Below are 22,303 nucleotides of genomic sequence, written 5' to 3' on the forward strand. Positions count from 1 at the left end.
CACTTCAACTCCAACTTCAAAGCGGGCCATATTGTAACAATTAATGAGTATCAAAATCTGTTTTTGAAATACTTAAGTCCAACGTGTGAGGGAACTGAACTGCTGATTCTTTGACTTGGTCTACTTTCTGTGTCACCTGACTGGCTGCAACGGCACAAACACCCGCTTCTTCCTGCTTGTCCGGATGCAGAGCTGTGACTGGCAGCAAAGCGTTGCTGTTATTTCTGGCATCAAAAAGTCTCGCTGTCTCTGAGAACACAATGGTGTGCTAAACTCAGCAATATAGACTCAAGGTTATCTCTTTTTTTTTGGGGGGGGGGGGGGAATAACAGTACAATAACAATATTTGTTTTGTTCAGTATGTACAAAAGCCTATTGAAATAACATTTTATCTGCTCCTCCATCCTCAAACTATCCACTAGATGTCGCTAAACTCCCCCGACCTACATTACTCATCGACTCACCTTACGCTGGTTCTCTGGTCTAGTCGTCTGTTCCCAGTCCAAGCCAAAATCTTCCAGAACTGTTATCCTTTCATTGTGGGTCAGATATCCAACTAGCATGTTTACAAAGAGTTCTTCCAGCGTTTGCTTTGTTCAATACGTGAGAAGAAGCAAGCAATGTAGCTGGATGGCTGCATCACCATGACAACACATCTGCTCACAATGCCCCAAAGCATCCGACAAGTCCTGGCTGTGCTGGAGCAACCTTTTGCTCACCTGACTAGTCTGCATTTTTTTTCCTACTTCCTAAGCTCAAGACATAAATAATGATGTAGTTTGGATTTACACCTCTTCACTGCCAATTCTCTCACATCCAACATTACATTAAATTTTCCTCTCTTCGTGATGCTCAGTAGATGTTCCTCCCTAGGAGCATTGAAGTCATTTTTCACAATGATGAAAAAAAATAACATATCCCATATGGCCATGAAAGCGCCATACATACACATGCAAGATGCTATAGGTAATATATATGCACGCAGTGTCTGATATATTCTCCGCTATGGAATCAGGTGTATTTATGAGCTGTTCTCTCCGTTTGAGTCTTTGACAGTCAGAAACAAGCCAAAATCTTATGAGCAAATGTTGCAAAGGGGATCTTTTTGTATGCGCAGGCATGAAAGATACCGATCCCTGAGTTCAGGGATAATATGGTATATTATATCGCCATATGTTGCATGTAAACAAAATTGTTGAACATTTTTTTTAAAGGACTTAAACGATAAACACTGGTTTCCAGATGTATGAGTGTATTTTCAAGCCTGCACTCCCGTCATCACCTGCTGATAAGCCCTACAGTCAATAGGAGCATTTTTCTTGTGTTTCATTCACCCCACCCTTCCCAATTTCTTTTTATCAAGACATCTTTACATGGAGCCCTCAGACCCTCTTCTAGTCTAGGGTCATTATCATATATATCTTATTTCATTTCATATTCACCATATAATCCACCCCCCGTGCAGTTTTTTTAGAGACATAGCTGTAATTGCTCTTGGAGGTGAGATGAATAAAAAGAGCCCTATATCGAGAGAGTATTTAACATGTTTATTCACTGTCATATAATCTTGCCAGTTCAGTAAACATATTAAAGTATTAAACTCCATCATTGGATTGCTCTGTAGGACACATTGCACGAGATAAGCATGAGCTTGACGCTGGGGTGCAGTACCAAGGTCTGACACAGTGAGGTGTTGTTGTTAATATGACAGAATTGTTGTTGTATCATTATGACCACTGTACTGTAATTAAATGCACCGACAGCACCAACCATGATTGATTTGGAAATATTTACATGGGGTTAACGCTATACCCTATCTACTTTTGAATTTGTATTTTTTGTTTTTTCTTCTTAACTTGGAAGTTCCCGACCTTGCCACTTGCGGGGTAACCTTAAGTCTCTTAAGTCATTCTTTATACTGCGAACTTGCATGATGGAGAGAAACTGCGTAAAGTGGGAAAGAATAACCTCAAAGCACGCGTCATTAATAATAATAATAATAAAATTAATAATAATAATATAATTAATAATAATAATTAATGATAATAATAATACATGTTTACTGTTCTCTCAGGTTTCTTTATGATAGCAATATCTCCCACTTAAGATCCACATAAGTCACGGAAAAGCGACTTCCCATTCGAAGTGAATCACGCACGTTCAGTGGAAGTCCCGTGCATGCTGCGTGTGTTGACGCATTTGGGGAGCGTGCTCCGGTGTTTGCGCTCAATCTCCCGAATCATAAATGCGGGGGAGGCTCTCCGAGAGACGGGGGTCGTGTGTGTGTGTCGGGGGGTTTCCTTTGGGGGTGTCATACCGGGTGCCGTGGGTCTGGGATGGCGCTGAGTACAGTGTGAGCGAGTTTGCAGCCAAACTTTGCTGAGCGGAGGCAAGGCTGCAAAAGTTCGCCGGGGAGGCTGAGTCGCAACCCCGCACGGTTCCGCTGTCATGTCCCTCCTGGACCTCCCGTGTGAACAAACATATGGATTAGAAACTTCAAAATGCGTGGATTGTTGTCTCGCTAAAGTGGATTTATCCGTGGGACGTACAAGTTATCGCTTTGCTGCTTTTGCTGCACGCTGTTGCAGTCTCAATGGACTCTTATCTACCGGACTGAAATGCATTGCTTAACTTGGAGATAAGCGAGGAAGCTTGAGGAGGACATATACCATGTAGCCTTGTGTCGGTTTTTTTTTTCTCTCCACGCAATGCATTCCCCCCGTGACAAGGAAGTGGCGCTCTTTTCTCGGAAACACCGACTCATGGCTGCGGCTATGCCCGGCGAGGATAGCCCTTTGCCGGTCAACACTTCCAGGGCTGACCGCAACGGCTTGGGGGGAATAGTGCACTGTTTTATATGTGGCAGCGGAGTCACGGCAGGGAAGGAGCTGAGATTGCAAGTGACATATCAAAAGGAACACTACCCCTTTTTCCCGTTCCTTCAGACCCAGGAGCCAGCTCCGGGTGCGAGCGAGCTGAGCCCGGAGGGTCACGCGCTGGTGTGCGCTGTGTGTCACTGCTTCCTCGCGGAGCAGTGGAACTCCTTTGAGAGGAGCGGGACGCCCATCGAGAAGCGCATGTACTGGCTGAAGCGACCCTATCAGTGCGACTCTCGCCGGGTCCCCCAGGAGTGGAATATCTCCTACGAGCTGGAGCGGAGGATCAGCACCGGTAGCCACAACTACGACGGGGGCGCGGAGTCGGACTTCTCATCCTTCTCTGACAACATGTCAGATCAGGAGATGGATGTGGTGGACAGGGGCGGTGTGAGTAAAGACAAGTGCCCGAGAGCAGCGGCTAAATCGCAGAGAGATGGGAACCGGAAAAGCAGTGTTAGAAACAGCCCAGACTCCCCAAGGACGCTCCCCCGGTATACGGTTGGGGTCTATGGTGCGCAGGGGTCACCCAAACCGGAAAGCTTGACGCCTACGAGACGCGCACCTAAAATGATAAATAATGTGTGTCAGTCATCATATTCTTTGGCCAAGTTTCAGGAGAGTGTCCCTCAGCGGTGCAATGACAACCACCCCCCCAATGCACCTGTGCAGGACAACGGGGTCATTATCCGCCACAGGTCATGGCTGGGCGAGGCCAACGCGAGACACCCTGATCCGTGTCACATCCAGCGAGGACCCGACAACAGCTGCGCCTCACCCGGCTATCCTCATCCCACCTCCATCGTCAACTCTAAATGTAATCGGGATATTCCGAGAGGCAGCAACTCGGATGAGGATGAGATTAACATCACGAGTGATGAAGACAGGGACATGCGAGGTCGTAAAACCGTCAAACATCGTGGTGACCTTTTGACCAGAAAAGTAGCACAATTGCACCGCAATGCAGAGTCAAACGCAGAGGGACGTGCTTGCTTTATCTGCGGCACTGAACTCAGTCCTGGTGGAAGTTATAAAGTCAGCGTTCAAAAGCAAGAAACGGCACAAGGGGAACCTTTCTTTCCTTTCCTGTGGCTGCACAGCCCCCCTCCAGGTGCATCACCCATCAGCCCAGCAGGTGTGACACTGGTGTGCGGCAGTTGTCACGCCTCACTCATGCAGCAATGGCACAACTTCCAACAGGCTGACGTTCCCGTGCTTCAACGCCTTTATGTCGTCCCGCTCAACCCAGCCGCCGCGTCCCAGCAGGACAAAATCATTCAGGCAACGGCGTGCGACACTAGAGGTCCTCGCGAGGCCTGTTTTCTGTGCGGCAATGAGTGCGCCGCCGATAAAGTGGTGCACGCGCAGGCCGGCGTCGGTAAATCTCGCGGGGTGATGTTTTTTCCTTTCATCAACATGCTCCCCTGCCCACCCAATGCCCAGCCGATGAGGAACGGCCGTGTGCGCTGCTGCTCTCAGTGCCTTTTAATCCTGGAGGACATCTGGAGTGCTTATCACCTTTGTCTCAACGAGGACCTCATCAACTCTCTCAGCTCCTTCCTGGTCAGGTATCATTCCGTCATGGCCATTGAAGGGTTTGGAGCTATTCGTTCCCGTACGGGCGTTTCTTCTGAGAGCTCCGTGTCGGTGTGCTACTTGTGTGGATCGGAGTTGTCTCCCGGATGCGAGTTCCAGCTTCATGTCAATCCTCCTGGACGTTGCGGTGAGAAGGAGCCTTTCTTCCCCTTCCTCACAGTGCACCCACCTGCTCCTCGAGCCAAGCCAGTTGATGCCACAGGCCTGGTGTCCGTTTGCGCTCTCTGCTACCACGACCTGCACAGTCAGTGGGCCCAGCATGAGAGCAAAGGCCCGGGCCCCGCCGCGCCCTCTACATCATCCACCTCCGGACCGTCCAGCTCTCCTTGGGCCCGCCAGTACACCTGTGAGGCCTTTGTGTGCTTCTTCTGCAGGCAGGAGCAGCGCAGGCCAGGGCGGATGTGCACGGTCACTGTGGCGCGGCTCCCTGTTTTCCTCTATGCGCCACGCAGCGCTCGCACCCTCCTGGTAGATGATGGGAGGAGGCTGATAGTTGGCTCGTGTATGGATTGTAAGTCCGTGGTCCAGGTGGGCTGGAGCGCACAGCAGGACAGGGAGCGGCCGCGACACGGGGCCTCAGATGGCCAGAGAGAAGAACTGCAATTAACCTCCCCACAGCCTGGACAACAGGTTGGTCATTGTTGCGTATTTCAATTTCATCATGCAATGAAGGCGGCTTGTCTTGTTGAATTCGGCTTTTATGCTTCCTAATTTTCCCACACTGTGTGCACAATGCGTTTATCCTTGTGTGACCTTATGGTTTCACATGGGGATAATGTTGACATCTTGCATAACTGAATTGCTGTCACACTCATGCTGTCATGAAAGTGCTTGTGTTGCCAAACCGAGTAATTATATAGTAAGTTCCTCAACCAAGAATGGTATCACTCTTTAAAACAATAGATGTTAAGATACTGTGGAGAGGCTGCCAATGACAGCCATTTGTGTGCAATCCTCCTCATGAATATTCTATTTAGTTGTAACAATGGTCGAGGAAGCACCTGGAGGCCAAAAGTGGCAATGTTATAATGTCCTGAATGAGGTGAGGGGAATTGTTGCTTGAGCAGTTCAGATGTGCTTCTCAAGAAACAATATTCAATAAATGTGTTCTTAAAAATAATAAATCTATCCTATTTCACTCTGGTGCTCATTCTTACCATGTTTTAATGTCACTCTCCCATCCGTAAAACTTGTAAAATTCCCGTCCTGCTGTTTTAAAACTGAGGGTGGAGAATGCAAATGGGAGCCAGTGGGGCTGTACAAGGGCTTGTGATGTTTTAATGAAGCGCCAAGGAGCCTTCAGACCCGCCAGTTGGCCCCGCGAACCGCTCGCTCATGCAAACAGTTACCGAATGTGCAGCCTCGCAGGACATAAGACAAACATCTGTGGATGCCATTCGCACTCGGCAATCTCAAAATGGAAGCGCGCTCACGCCAGCTGTCGGGAGCTGTCCACCTCATTCGCTATCGGTCCCTGAAGATAGCGGCAGTTTTGCACTTTCTTTGGAGCCGTCCAACAGATAGGGAGCACGTTTCAACAAATAGCCACAACTGGACTCTACTGGTGGTGTAATCACTTGTTTATTTTTGTTGTTGTTGGTCTGGTCATGTTGTCACACGTTATGAGATGAGCTCATAGGGGCTTCTCTTAATATAGAGTCTAATTATGGGACCGGCTTTTGCCCATGAGACTGAGGTGTGGTGGGACAAGTGTCATGGGTGGAAAGGTTTCGGGTGATCATTTTGGACGGAGCTAGCTGCAGGTGGCACAGCTCCTTTTGGCCTGTGACATTGTCTCTTTTGGGAAGTGTGTGCATGAATGTGTGTGCATATGTGTGCGTGTGTTTGTGAGGGCTGCAGGGGACAGGTGCTTTGCTTTGTCTCTTTGTATCATGTTTTGTTACACAAGGTTTTTAACGACTGTTGTAGTGTGTGATGTGATTTAATAAGATTCATATTCAAAATTTTCACTTCACTACATCTATATTTTCTGCCCAATGTCCCCCCGCCCCCACAAAAAAATGTTAGTGGAGTTTTTCCAATTTATTTTTGGAATCAATGAATAAAATTAGTTTTTACTCATTTGTTTTAATTGTTATGGGTCAGAAGACTGTTGTTCAAGCATGCGGTTCTTTGGCATAGGATTTTTAGTGGCATCCATTTTTAGTGGTTCTTTCTAAAACCAAGGTTCGATGGTTCTATACGGCAACAAATTACAAGCAAATTACAAGCTTTTTCACTGACACGACCTACTTTCGTTGTCTCCTAAAAAGTAGTCTCAAATCATCCTTCTGTATACAGCTCAATCAGCTGTCTAAAGAGCCAGTCATGAACCCGTGAACATTTTATTGCCATATGGAACCAGGGGTGCTCTATCACACCTTGATGTACGGCTCTGAATGACTTTTGCTTTCTAGAGCATATGTAAGCAGGATATAATGGATGGCCGAGACCTAACCTGTCACGAAGTATGTGAGTGTGTTGTCACTGCTGGTCTGGTATCCTGTTTCGAGGGTAAAAACATGCCAGCCTTCTCACAGCACCGCCAAGTGAGATTTACAGCGGAGCGGTAAAATGAGGGGGAAGTCAAAATTGCACATGGGATCAGGAAGTGAAGCTGAAATGGGATATAAACAAATTAGCTAGCGTGAACAATTGGAAGTAAAAGAGAAGAGAAAAATTGAGGGCTGCAAGGGGGGATTAAAGGGCTTAAAATTGCATTCAGAGAAATTAATCATACTGTCATTAATTATATTCCTTCTTTTCTTTAATCACTCACTTTCTGTATGCATCCGGCAGTCTATTTGTCCAGATCACATTCAGTTTGAATAAAAAAAAAAAAAAAAGCTCCAATACTACTACACCGATACCACGTGGCAGGTGCCATGGCAGAAAGGCATGTGTGACACTGTTTTAATTGTGAAGTGGGCTGTTGGACAAATTCCCGGATCCACAATTTTATCCTGTTTGGCCAAATGTTTTGTCTTCACCCTTGGCCACACCCCTCTTTCATGTTTTCTGGAAATTCGCTCAGTAGTTTTCGTCTCATTCTACTTATTAATTTGCATGATCATACTAATGAAGTAACTAATGAACGTTTTGCTGTTGATGAGGTAACAGCAGTCAACAATCAGTGTAAATTGCAGAATTCCAATTATTTTAATTAGAGAAGCTGTTTAAGTTGGGCTCGGTGGAGCACTGGGTAGCACGTCCGCCTCACAGTTAGGAGGGTGCGGGTTCGATTCCACCTCCGGCCCTCCCTGTGTGGAGTTTGCATGTTCTCCCCGGGCCCGCGTGGGTTTTCTCCGGGCACTCCGGTTTCCTCCCTCATCCCAAAAACATGCTTGGTAGGCCGATTGAAGACTCCAAATTGTCCCTAGGTGTGAGTGCGAGTGCAAATGGTTGTTTGTCTCTGTGTGACCTGCGATTGGCTGGCAACCGGTTCAGGGTGTCCCCCGCCTACTGCCCGATGACGGCTGGGATAGGCTCCAGCACTCCCGCGACCCCCGTGGGGACTAAGCGGTTCAGAAAATGGATGGATGGATGTTTAAGTTGGAAGTGGAATTACATTTATCATCCTATATTTAAAGAAAATGCAACTTCCTGGAAAGCGTGAGAGATAACGTACTCGAGCGAGATCATTGAGATTGAATGAAGGAAGTCCAACTGAGATGTTTCCTCACTTCCTGTTGCCACAGAAAGGAATGCCATTGAGAGCAAAGACTGAATAAAGAATTAGCATGTCACACTGCTGCTCTTGGCTTGTTGTGTTTTCCCCCTGGCATTAAAAATCATGGCCAGACAATGGCATCAAACTGATGTCCAGGGGCTTGACGTCAAAGCCTTTAGGGCCAGGATGTCAGTTGTATCTGGGAAATATTGACCTTTTGATCCTGTAGCATAGTTATTTTTCCCAAGGGGTCACGTGATAAAGTGGAACAGCTGTTAAGGGCCACACAAAAACCTCAAATGTGTTTGCTATTAATTTAAGCCAGACATTGTTATCGTCATATCAAGTTCACATTAGTACTACAAGGATCAAGAATTAGCGCACATTGTTGACAGCAAATGGCAAAATGGCCGCCCCCTGAGATGGATAAAAATAGGTGAATTTTGCCTGTTTAATTCATATTCCACAAATTAGACAATAATCAGAATACTGTGTTTTGACCAATTGGGCTGCACAGAACATATTAGTACAAAGAAAATTCTGGGGTTGTCTTTTCCTTAAGGTATCGGAACTTGGTGTCGGCGAGTACACAAATGTACAGTAAGAACTTGTACTCATACTTTGTCTAAAAAAAGTGGTATTGGTGCATTCCTCATTTGGATATATTTAGTGTTGCATAGGGAGCCCTGCATGGTGCATTTGGAGGTGTGGTCATGCTTTAACTTAAAGCAGCGCTCCCTCTAAAAGGCATAGTCTGCATTTTACAGTAGTAAACCAGCTTTAACTGGCGTAATTACAGAGAACAGAGTGCAAAGAAACTACAGCTCTTGGTCCTCCTCCAGCTGCGTTCTCGCCACAACACGTACACATGTATGCAAACCTGCCGTGACACACACACACGCGTGCTCGCTCGCACAAGCAAAATATATAATCTTTGATCTGCATCTCAATTCACAACAGCTGCAAGTGTGTTTGTGCACACGTGCGTCTGCCAGGTGGTCGGCAGCGCTGGCAGGTGTTTGCTCTTGTGCTCGCAAATGCAGCTGGATTGTGCCACAGCTGTCAGTGTGTCAGGCCGGTTGTGTGCGTGCACGTGTGTGTATGTGCGTGGTCACACAGTAGCCACTATCACTGCTATTTTTAACATGTAACATATGTTCTAGCTGTTATCACAGCTTTCTATACTCTTCCTCTGGTTTTCCATGTTTTTGTTCAGTTTTTTGCATCACTCGTCCCTTTTTTGTCATTCATGCTTACCAGTGACATCTTAAAATGGATGAAAGAAGATGTCCCCCTGCTGTCAGGATAACTGTAGATGTCAGCTGGAGTCCCAAATAGCACGTAGTGGACTAAATATACTTGGCAGTCAGCGCACTGGCTCCAAGCGACCAGACGTTAGATGTGTTTACTTTCTTTCTGTCAGCCAATCAGAGGACAGATAATTATCTGCAGCGGTCATCTTCAGGGATATTATTTTGGCTCAAGATGTCATTCCTTTCTTGGATGACGCGCTCCATCCATTAGCATCCCTTCTGGCCATGACCTCGCCGCCCCCTCGTACAGACCGACCACCTGGTCTCTGATAGTCTGCTCCAGCAGGCTCCAGGACAGCTGGGAAGTATGACCGACAGAGCAGGGAGTTTTTGGACTGAGCTAGATGTCAGAATGTAGTGTGCGGTTTCAGAAGAGGCCATGACAACTTTTTTTTTTGTTCTTAGTCTGCACACTGTGTGCTTATCGCATTTTCAGAATCATGTCTCATTCACCTTGAAGCATTTTGAATGATCAATCTTGTGATTGTCGTTTTAATATGTTAATGCCGTCAGGGAATAAAGTAATATCATAACCTTTGCTAATGTCAGGTCATCAGGAATCCTCATCTGTTTTGTTTTGTTTGAAATGATAGCTAGCCGACTGTGGAAAACCAGATTATGACGTTACGCTCGGAGCCTTGCATCACATCACGTACGTGCATTTTACCCTGACAGAACCCATCACACAAGGTCAGGCTGCACTCATCAGACCCAATGACCTCTTTCAGAGTCCAGAATAGTCCACAGCAAAATAATTACTGCTAAATAAGTGCTTTCCCCAAGGCTACAAAGCTGTTTAGTCTTTCTTAAGCCGGTCATACGCTGTATAAATTAAGACATTTTAGGCCGTCTCGCTTGACGGAATCGGGGTTGATTCCAAGTTGTATTTCGGGGAATTTCTGACAATGATCTCATGCGATTCAAATTGGGTTACTTAATTTTTCAAACCCAAGGCCTTTTTCAATCACTGGGCCTGCACAAAGGGAATTAAATAGATACCCAAAGACACAGCGTAAAGCGATAAGTTGTCCTTTGAGACTGTGTGATGATTTCAGTTCTTAGGTTTGTGTGGGTTGCATATTAAAAACTGCTCTTTTAAAATCCTAGCGTAGGCCCAGCTTTCGGAGTTCAAACCTCGTGATCAAAAAGCTCTCCACTTAGCTTTGCATACCGCTGCACACCTTTCCGCTTGAAATAAACGGACATGCCATTAATCTGTCCCCCCCAAAAACAAGAAAAATGAACAACCTGATTACTGTTTTATTGTCAGTCTACATGTGTTGCTGCAGTGTTTGTGTGAAACCGCCGTTGCCTAAAGCTTTAAAACGCTGCCACCAAGATTCTATTTGTGCGCCATGCAATGGTGTTTCCAGTTATGTGTTAGCATTACGCCACTATACATCTAAAAAATAATTAAATAGAAGGTTGCGCAGGGACTGTGGAAGAAGCCATCACGTTTCGGAGCAACTCTGGACAAATTACTGCAAATTATTCAAGACTTGTTAACCAAATTTCATTTGTTTGCGTGTACTTGCTTGCAGGTTTTCATTATCTGATTATTCTTGTTATGAGAATTGTTTCCATTGGTGCATGTTTCCCACTGACATGACTGCACAATGAATCAGAACTACACGAATACAGTGTCACCATCTGCGCGACAGATAGTTGCCGCATATGATAGTAAACGATTTTGGTTTTTCGTTCAAGGCCGCTGTAATGCAGCTTGTATAGGAGGACGTGATTTCACATGGTCTTGGGTCAAGTCGACCTTAACATGCATCAGATAAATAGTGGCAGGATCAGCGGTAGATTGTTGACAGGTCAGTGTAAACATGATATAGCAAGAAAAATCAAAGTTTCCCTCCCTAATTGACATCAATTATAAAAGCTCAAGTTGTTTGGGAAGCACAGGCAGGAGGCTTCAATATGTTTTTTTGTTACTCTTCTCTTCCACAGGGCGTCATAAAAATAGCTCTTGGCGCATCACGGCTGCTGTCGGAGGGATTCTCCTCACTCGCTTCTCGCACTTTCCCCCCCACCAGCTCTTTTTTTTTTCGCCTCCTCATCCAATCTTTTGTCCCCTTTTGCCTCTCCCCCCTCTCCCTCCCTCCCTCCCTCCCTCCCTCCCTCCCTCCCTCCCTCCCTGCCTCCCTCCCCCCTTCCGCTTCATCTCTCCCTGTGGTATTAGTGGGGCCACATGTTGCTGGCCTCTCCTGGTGGTGTGAGCCCCATGGCAGGCCCTGGCTCCAGGCTGACGCGTAGTTTGGTGTGAGTGCGTCTGCCCGTGCGTTCGTGTGAAAGTGTGTGTGTGTGCGGCCGCTAACACGGTAACTTGATAGTGGTGTGGCTGAGCGCTACAGAGTGGAGCAGTGCTGTGATTTATCCCGCGGGCCCAGCAGATGGCTGCAACAGGAGTTTGTTTAAGTTTGCTTCAGAGCCGGGCAAGCGGCCAGGAGCATAGCGAGTGCCTGCCAGAAAAATGTTCAGTGACTCTGGATGCCTAACCACACTACTCCCTCTTGTAGCCCCCTCCAACCCCCCTAGTCAACACACACACATCCACACAGGCAATGGCAGACTTGCTGTCGCTATTCTCCTTTTACCCCTCTCTTATTTCTTTTTCCTCCCATCTGTTTCACACACATGCTTGCTTGGGATTGCATACACACTCAGGTACGCGCACGTGCACGCATGCACGCACACACATGCTTGTGTCTGCAGCATCCCTGCTGCTGCTCTCACATCTCATAAGGGGGCATATAAGAGTGATGACGTGGTCAGTCTGGTGGAGGCGCCATAATGTAACACTTTGCAAAGCAGAATAATCACAAACGTGTCGTTTCAAATGCTCACTTTACTCTTTTTTTTTTTCTGACCGCTTATTGATCTCTACAACTTTTCTTTCAAATTAGTTCACGTCACGACATTACCATAACAACAAAACTGCTAAAGTCAAACGTAATCGGACAAAACTTTTCAGGAATCTGTTTTTCCATGATCAAATTGTGTCCATGTCCAAATTCTAGTCCCGAGTCACTAGCACCCGAGTCCCAATCAAGTCTCTAGGTTTTTCTTTATGCCAAGCTGAGTCGCAAGTCATCAAATCGGTGACTTGAGTCGATTCCAGTCAATTCACAATGACTCAAGTCACGATCTCTGACTCACAACTACCTATTTTTCATTTTGTAAAATGTCCTCCTGTACTTTGTAGTCCAGTCCTGTGTTTTCCTAAACAGGATCACCACAATTTAGCAATTATTATTTTTTGGGCAACATTTAAAGTGTTTTTATGTTCCACCTTTTCTAATGCGTTTTTATTTTTCTGGTTAGGCTTTTAAGTGCACTTTACTAAGTTCGGCATCATTGAATATTGTTGGGAACAGAATGGAACAAAAAGCCGCGTGTGTCTGTATTCTGTTGTCAATTGTTACCTGTAGGAGGCGTTTTTGAGTATGTAGCAGTACCAGTGTAACACATGAAAAGTGTGTTTTGTGCTAAACTACTACATTAATCCTTTGTGCAAGTTGCTATAGTAACTGCAGCTAGTCCTCTCATTAATGCAGTCATTGAAATTGCGACCCCAATCAACATGTATTATTCCCGTGATGTTAAAGGAGACCTCTCTTGTATGACATGGCCTCTGTGGCCTCTCGCATATCTTTTTGAAAGCCACTTCAAACGCGCACGAGTGTCTCATCAAACAGAACACAGAGGAGACAGGTGAAGAGAATTCATATCCGCCTGAAGCTCCTGGAGCAGGAAGTGAGGGGTCATAGGTTGGGTAACTTAGCAGCCCGCTGATGAATTCATCTGTCAAGGTCAGACTGTGATCACTTATTGCCTAGACGAGTATGCTCAGTAAGTGAGGACGAGTAAGTGAGGTACACACATGCTGACCATTGGCGTGAATAAGAGAAAATTGCTCAATTTTCTCTTATTCCGATCAAAGTTAAAAAAGGCCTGAGTCTCCAAAAGGTGATCCACCGACTTAGCCCAACTGACCTACTACAAAAACGGAATGATAGCCAGTTAGGGAATTTTATTTCTGCATCTAACAAAAACAGGTTCAACCCCTAAATTAGATGCTTGGTCTAACTTATTTTCAAATATGATAGTCAATATCTTTTTGAGCCCGTCTCCTCTCCATGAAATTAAAGCCAAACTCAAATCATTCACCTGCAGCAAAACAAATATCCCGTCCGTTTCTGTATTCCATTATCATTTTATTACTTGTGGAGTGTGTAGTCAGCTGTGAACTTTGCCTGGTTTATGTGAATTTTGCTGCAAACACTTGATGAAATAAAATTGGGTAGGTTCAACACAGCGTTTTTTTTTCTTCTCCCCCAGTGTAGCAGGTTTTGGCCTCGCCCTCGCTGCACAGCACGATTTATGTACAAGAGTGTTGTGGAGCATTTATATCGATCAGATCAAACATGACTCCCCCTGCTCACACCTTTCGGCAGTTTGTAGACATCGACTTGTTTTTACGGGGTGTTGCTGGGCTGGCAAGTGCTTACCGCTGAGATTACTCAGCTGCGTTCCTGTTGGATCTCCATGATAGCCTGTAAAACCCGACTGACAGCATTGCTTTAGAAGCCGCCGTACGTCCACCCGTGCATCTTCTGAAACTGTGTGTGTGTGTGTATGTATGTATGTATGTATGTATGTATGTGTGTGTGTGTGTGTGTGTGTGTGTGTGTGTGTGTGTGTGTGTGTGTGTGTGTGTGTGTGTGTGTGTGTGTGTGTGTGTGTGTGTGTGTGTGTGTGTGTGTGTGTGTGTGTGTGCGTGCGTGCGTGCGTGCGTGCGTGCGTGCGTGCGTGCGTGCGTGCGTGCGTGCGTGCGTGCGTGCGTGCGTGCGTGCGTGCGTGCGTGCGTGCGTGCGTGCGTGCGTGCGTGCGTGCGTGCGTGCGTGCGTGCGTGCGTGCGTGCGTGCGTGCGTGCGTGTGTGTGAGTGAGCAACATGAGGAGGTCATCTCTGTGCACGTACATGACTGTGATCAGGCCTGCTGACCTTGTGACCTCGGGCTCTCTGTGATGAGGTTGTCTCAAATTACATTGAGCCTCTGTCTGCCAGCATTAGAAGAGGAAGGTCGCTTTTCCCCTTATTTCTCCCACATATTTCGGTACTTGCTGGCAGGTAGGTGAATAAGAGACATAGGTGCGAGCCGTGTGCGTGTTTATGATGGGGCTCTCGTGTGTGTATGATTCTGTGGCCCAAGCTTGAGGTAAATATTTGAGAAGTGCAAGCACCATTAGGCTCTGTTTGATGGGAGAGTGTCGTGTGAGGCAGATGATGACATCAGCTTTTCCCCCACGCTACCTTGGTGAGAACAATGGTTATGCATTTTGCATCTGCAACTATTCAAAATAAGAACGAGATGTTGTTTTTACGATATCAACTCTTCTGTTTTGGCTTGTGTAAACAGACGCTCTCCCGGGCTTTGCTTTTTGACTTTCCTAACTTTGCCTGGTTCTTAATTAGTTCTCTCATTGTCAACTTTAAATCTTCCCCCTCCCCTTCATTCTTTGCCTCTTTTCGTCTCTGTTCCAGTGCGGTGCGAGCCAATCTCACTGGCGCCGGAGCTGCCTTTTTTGTTTCCTCTCTAGAGGAGAACGATTTATTGGTTCTGTTTTTTTTGGGGGGGTTCTTTTTTTGAAACACATTTATTATCAGCTTTTTTGCTCTCATGGAAAACAGTGTCGTAGCTCACCCCCCTTCATGTGTGTGCACTTGCATGTGCGTGTCTATGCGTATGCAAGAAAGTGCACAATCCAGGCACAGATGTTGTCAAAGGCTCCGTGTTTTACGAAGCAGTCCCCCTCTTCTTGCAGAAAAAAAGGAAGTGTCTAATAAAAGGGGTGTGTGTGTGTGTCTGTGTGTGTCGGAATCACACACACACACACACACACACACACACACACACACACACACACACACACACACACGCACACACACATAGAGCCATGAGTTGGCCTCCCTCAGTCTCCCCAGCTTGTAAGAGTCAGAGAAAGCGAGCGAGTGAGTGAGCGAGCGAGCAAGGCAGGAAACAGAAAGGGAGGCTGTGCCAAGCTGGAGCTGAATTCCTGCCAAGAGTCTACTTGTTTGCTCGTCTGGCTGGAGCCAGAGGCTGACCTTATTAGCTCGGAGGGCAGCCGTCTTATTAAAACACATCTGGCGCTCAGGGAGCCCAAATAGTCCTCATATTGTCTTCCTGCTTGCTCCTGACCTTGCGTTACCTAGCAGGAATGCTGACAAGGGCTTCACGCATCTGTTGAGAGTTTCACCAGGGTAGTCCACCTCCCTCCCCCCCAATACCACTCCCCTCCGCCCTTCCACCCGTGCTGTCTTTGCTGGCGCCTGCACGGTAGCTCAGTGGGACCTGTTTTTCTTTCTCGGGCCCCCCTTTTTTCCCTTTTGCCTCCCACCTTTTCCACCCCACCGTGATACGCTCTGTGGTGTAACGTCACCGTACCCCCCACAGGGATCTTTCCCCCCCCCCCCCTTTTCCTTAATCCTGCCAGGTTTGTGTGCCGATACAGTTCTTCCTGTGTAACCTGGCCCTGGTTAAATACCTCATATCAAAGTGACAGCAGGTTCAGCTCCATGCCCTCCTTTATATTAGTCACAATACTCTGATTATGTAAGGTCACTTTACACTGGTCACATCTGGTCGAGTACCTGTAACCAAGTTTGTCAGCTATCTTTTTTTTTTGAGTGAGCCTTGATTCAGATGTAAGGATATCAAAGTTTCTGCTTTTTCAACATTATATACTTGGGGGAATTCGACTATCAAGTGTTAATATAGCCTTGAACCTGCTTTGGGAATTGATTGGGGATCAAACAGTCGCCTAATGTAGCCACACTTCTTTTTGGTTACCCGATCTATCGAACGCGGGCGGCCACAAGGTTTCCAAATGTATTTCTTTTTTTTTTTTGTCTACCTTAGTTGCATTCGGTTGCATTGCTCGGTGTGTGGCAGTTTATGTGAGGACTTTCTGTTTACTTACCATGATATCATTTGTGTTTTGAGTTCCCTCAAGTGTAAAATGCTTAATAGAGAGTAAAATGACAGCTACATGCTTAATAAACACAACACATGACTGATAGTGATCCAGTCCAGTTTTCTCATCGGTGTGTTGATGGAAGACTTGAGCTCACTCTTCCGGGGTGTATCAAGGCTAGCATTTCCAGACTTAACACCTGTACGGACCTGTTAGCTGGTGCAGATGGCTGATAAGTGGTTAGTAGTATTACGCACTACTAGACATGGTCAAAGTTTTTTTTTTTTTTTTCACTTCCTTATTTATTCCCCAGAACAGCATGCTTGGATTTGTTCTGCTGAGTGAGTTGTGTTTTTCTGACTTGCAGCCCCTCTTGGCAACATTGTCAGCTTGTGCACTGCTAAGTTTTTACTGGCACGTGCCCTTTGACCCCGCAGTATGCTCTGGTTTCAGAGCCAAAACTCAGATGCCCTCCTGACCCCCAACCCCCCCTATTACTATTGTGCACACATTTACACTTTCCTCATTCATAATTGTTATAGTTTTCTTTTCTGGAAACAACTTTTTCAAGCTTCTGACTGCTTTGCGATTCTGGGTTAGATGTCATCTATAGCTTAGGGGTGCTCCTAAAAGTCTGCCAACGCAATTCGATGTGGAGGTCACTGTGATAAACCCAGTTCATAGCAACAGCAATGCTACTCTTGAGCAAGGCACTGAAAACTTCCTTATTTCTGTGATGTGTTAAATGCAGAGGACAGGTTTCCTTAACATGCCTGTTAGTACATTGTTACAATAAAGAGGATGATGACTATTCTGAGAAAACAGCACTGAACATCTGTTGTTAAGTCTGCACATAAATATCCCTTATCTCCCTCCATTTCTCCTCTTATCTTCAGATCTTTTCATCTACACAATGTGTGTCAGTGCACATGTTTTCCCCTTGCTTACTTTTTAATGGATTATGTGTTTCTGCTTTCTTGACTCACCCATTGTTTCTCTCCGCAAGCGATGTATGCTAAACAGGATTCACATCATCACTGCTGCTTTACTTGCAGCTCCACCAGGTGCCACTATGACTTGACTTTTGTGCTTTGAGTGTGTGTGTGTTTTTCTGCTTCTGCTGTGTTTCTGGGCAGAGATGTACATGCGCACAGACATACACACATTCACTTCTCTTCGGCTTGTGAGCCGCAGAGAGACATAATAAACAGTGCTATAGTATTGTGGCAGTGTTGCTGAAAATAACGTATATGTATCTATAGCAGCAATGTATAGTGACAAGTCAATCGAGGTCAATAAATGTAGGAAACAACACCACGGTAGATTTATTTTTGTTGTTGCTCAATTAATATGTTCTCTACAGGCCCAGAAATATTGTTGAACCTTTTGTAACTAACCAGTTTCAAAGAGTTAAGAACCCTGAAGCAATATTTCCCACTGGAAGTAATGTAGATCCAATTACACATCCAGAAATATCAACAATATGCAGAGAAAATTTCTAGTTCAACATACAAAAAAAAACAATGTGTAGTAAATGTGAAGGATTAATAAAATTGATTAATGATATTTTTGTACTTTGATACAAGTTCTCTGTTGAACTTCATGGTGTTTCTTGTGTTCTTTATCAAAGCGCTCCCACTTTGTTTGTCCCATTGTGGCTTATTGAACATTAACACGCAATAAACAATCATGAACAATCATGGCTTCTGCTGAACATGCAGGGTGACACTCGCTCAACAAGAAAACCGTTATTAGAATTGTGCATGTAATGCTTTTTGGAGGCTTGTGATTCTTGGAAACGAATGGCTGAGAAACATGGCTGGGAAAACTGAGACAAAATTCCAGTAAAAAACATCACTGATAACCAAATTGTTGGGAAAACCCCCCCACAGACATCAAAGTTTTCTCCTATACGGTCAATGAACGTTCCTATCCCAAATCCCTATAACGCCCGTTCCAGCTGCTGGATTTTCGTTTTGCGTTCTCTTGTGTGGACGACGACCATGACTCAGTGGGAGCTAAAACAATAGTGTGGAAGAAAGGTTTTCGTAGAGCAGACAGACCCTTCATCATCCTCCAGATGAGATTCCTGACATTCTTCTACTTCCCTGCCCACTACAAAGAGACGCCGCCGCACTCCCTTGAGGCCTATCACAGTTCTCTGCCTCGGAACACGCACACACATACACACTAAGAAACCTTCCCCCGTACAGTAATGATTGCAGCTTAACAGCATTGGCCCAAAGTGTGTGCTTGTGCTCTAAAAAGAGGGTCTCTTCCTTCCTTCCTTCCTTCCTTCCTTTGGTGGATAAAATAAATAGCAGCTCTTCCTCCCTTTGCTTTCACATGCTTCCTGTTGTTTCACCTGATGAATGGAGGAAAGGGCACTTCCACACCTCGCCCATTTATCTTTGCGCCATCACTATCTCTATCTTTGCTCCCACTCCCATTCCAGCTCCCCCCCCCCACCCCCATCTGCACTCCCCCACCAACAGAAAACGAAAATAAAAATGTGTGCGTGTGAGCGAGACGACCATCTCCTCAGAATGGGAACAGCTGTTCAGAGCAGCGCTGGCCACACACACACACATGTATCCGATTAGCACTTGGTGACTCCACACAGCCCCCTCTCCCCCTCCCTGCCTTCCCCACTCACCTCCCTCCCCCGTTTTTCAGCGGGGGCCGCGGCACGCTGGCGGCACCAATAATTTTAATGCCGAGTCTGTCTGCCAGAGCGCACACAAACATACACACAAGGACGTGCACACACAGTACAGACTGTTGTCAAGAGGGACCTACTCATTCCTTGATCTGCTCTTTTCCTCTTTCCTCCCCATTTTCTCCCTCCCATCTATCTGAACAAGGTCAAGGGTCACTTGTGAGTGTCCTCATGTGTCGTACTGCTGCAGTCAATTTCCTTGTAAGCTTTTGTACCAACTTGTACCTGCCTTTTAGATACGATACATACAGTACAGTGTGTACCCAGGTTGTTCAAACTGCAGCTAAGGGGCCATTTGCGGCCCCGTTGTGCATTTTTAGTGACACGCGGCATGTACTAAAAATGTTGCATTATATAGTAATATAGCAGAGGTGTGACACCTATTGCAACTTTTAATAATAATAATGATAATAATTTGGTTTTTTTTTTTTCAAAAAGCAAACTGAAAATATTCCCAATGAAAGTAGTAACTACATTTGTTTTAATGACGCTTGGATGACGATATGCATTTCTGTTTCAAATGAAATTAGTATCAGTCATGATTGTTTGCTCAGCTTTCAGCTCCTTGCCCAGTTTGTGAAAGATATCACACCTCTGATTGTAAAACCCTCAAACTAAAGATTTTCAGCTTACTACAATTTGCTCTTGTTTTGGTCTTGAAAGTCAAGAAGTGATTTGCCTGTTGCTAAGTACAGGTGATAATCTTTTACAAGGCCACGGGCTCCCCCGAAATCCTGAAACAGCCCAAAGCCTCCTTACCGCCTTTAACAAAAAGCTCTGACAAAGCTGTTTTAACAGTAGTAGCATAATTACACAGAATTAAAAGTAATGAAACAGTTTTTGTCATACTGCAGCTACTGTGAAAATGCTGCTCTTTCTGATGTGCCAACCCTTGAATTTCTTTGTGTATTTCTGCGATCCTTGGAGAAAAATGTTTTGACACACTGGGTAAATACTATATTATCTATCTATACTCTACTCCGGACACTGCAGCGTAGCATATAGGGAGTTCAACCACCCATGTTTAATATGATCGTAATTCATGAGAGGAATGGTTGAGTTAAAGTGTTTTTGTCCTCAGCGCTTGCGGTTTTGGTCACTTGGATTCTCTTTTCTTCCCTGTCGCTCCATCAGCGTCTCTTTGCCCGTGTGTGTAATTTATGCTGCACTTCCTGTTCAACAGACAGACCAGGAATTGGGAACTTGTGGCTGACGCCACAGATCAAGACCACTGATGTCTGCTGTTTGTTACTCACTTAAATCCAAGTGACGGGAGCTTGGAAAGACTTCAGATTTCTACCCCTGGACATGTTTCCTTTACAAATATATTTGTTTTATTTGTCTATTTATAATGCCATAATTGAAGCAATCTTGCCCTATAAATGAAAGAATGTGTTAGCCATTTGGTACAACGTGGGAATTTTTTTTCAAAAACTCACTACATTGAATGAATGTACAAACTACTTCAAAGTACCGTATTTTCCGCACTATAAGGCGCACCTAAAAACCTTCAATTTTCTCAAAAGCCGACAGTGCGCCTTATAATCAGGTGCGCCTTATATATGGACCAATATTGAGCCACTACAGCAGGCGTGTCCAAAGTCCGGCCCGCGGGCCAAATGTATATATCTTATATATGGACAAAGTTTTAAAATGGGCCATTCATTGAAGGTGCGTCTTATAATCCGGTGCGCCTTATATATGGACAAAGTTTTAAAATGGGCCATTCATTGAAGGTGCGCCTTATAATCCGGTGCGCCTTATAGTGCGGAAAATACGGTAATCGTTATTATTGTGTTGTTTGTTTTATTCACAATCGTAGCCCGTATTGCAATGAAGGTTTCAGGTTACTCAACATACATTGCACACATTGAGCAACATTAAACAAACTTTATATACATACAAGTCATTGTTACCAATATCGCAAGATTTTTCTCTATTCACAGAACAATTAAACATTCGCATCCAATAATAATCTTGTGCCCCTAACCAGATCGAACACAACACGAGTTCGGGACTGAATGTTAAATTTGACTCAACATTCGTTATACGACTAGCCAGAAAAAAAACATCTTAGGAATGTTGCCGCCTACTTTTTCTGCCGTTTGTTCACATCGCATATTGTATTTACTTTTTAATGAACAGTTGCATCAAGTGACGTCCCCATTTATAATATGTATTATTCTTATATGGTTGCTACACAATGCTGCTGCTTATTCTGCTCATTCTATGAATTATTCATCAATTAAAAAATCAATTCAAATAATAAATAACTATTCACTGTGTCATACACAGCCACCTGTCACAAAGCTACCTAACTAAGCATTTTTCGTATTCAGTCCAGCTGTCAAGGTAACCCTCATATCCCCCAATAGTAAACCAAATGGTGCGAATGCACATGTACATATGAGAAATATGTAGTGAAGAACATGGCCACCAGATGGGGCTAGTGGTCCACTCAGGGGAGAGCTAAGATCCAGATGAATGGAGATCAATTACAAAAATGGTGACTCAGGGACCCTCGGAAGGGAATAAGTTTGGCGTGTGTGTGAGAGAGAATGGTGTAACAGTGGAAGACATTGTGTATTGCTGGAAAATGTACGTGTATGTGAGTATGTGTGTGTATGTGTGTGGTTTTGAGGAATTGGGATACAGAGCAGCTGTGAAACTGCTTTGTACAGTAATTGCCCTTACGTGTGTTTAGGAGTGTGTGCATTTGTGTGTTCGCGCGCGGTGTTTAGTGTCATCACCGGGGCTTGTGTTGTGGTAGACTCTCGGCTCCACACAGCAGGCGAGTCTGTAATTAGTCAAGCCAGAGCCCGTACACACTGTAGGCTTGCAGCGTCTGTGGTCCGCTCGCTCCCTCACGCTGTCTAAACTCTTCCTCTGTGATTCCCAGTGTGGTCCCGGCTTTGGTTTGGCCTTGAGACGTGTCTCCTGTGTTTTGGAATGCGTCCGCGTTTCTTGGCCAATCAGCCCTCGTACTCGCACTTGCCTGTGGGCGTGCACACACATAGTCGCAAAGGCCTAACGTGTTGGCTTTTTTGACCAAACTAACAAAGCATACGATTCAATGCATTTTATACACAATGGAAACACATGTTTAGATTGCCCTTTTTCTATGTG

The 22,303-nt window shown here is 45.3% G+C and overlaps 1 protein-coding gene across 1 annotated transcript in view; it reads left to right on the forward strand.

Moving 5' to 3' along the window:
- Nucleotides 1-2,247: 2,247 nt before the first annotated feature.
- The window catches only part of gse1 (Gse1 coiled-coil protein), a 124,011-nt gene continuing 103,955 nt past the window's right edge, over nt 2,248-22,303 (forward strand). Inside the window, exon 1 of the mRNA XM_037247877.1 lies at nt 2,248-5,102. Within this exon, the coding sequence (XP_037103772.1) occupies nt 2,709-5,102 (2,394 nt within the window). The 5' untranslated portion in view covers nt 2,248-2,708. The remainder of the gene's footprint in view (nt 5,103-22,303) is intronic.

Source organism: Syngnathus acus, chromosome 3, assembly GCF_901709675.1.
Source record: "Syngnathus acus chromosome 3, fSynAcu1.2, whole genome shotgun sequence".
Taxonomy (NCBI): Eukaryota; Metazoa; Chordata; class Actinopteri; order Syngnathiformes; family Syngnathidae; genus Syngnathus; species Syngnathus acus.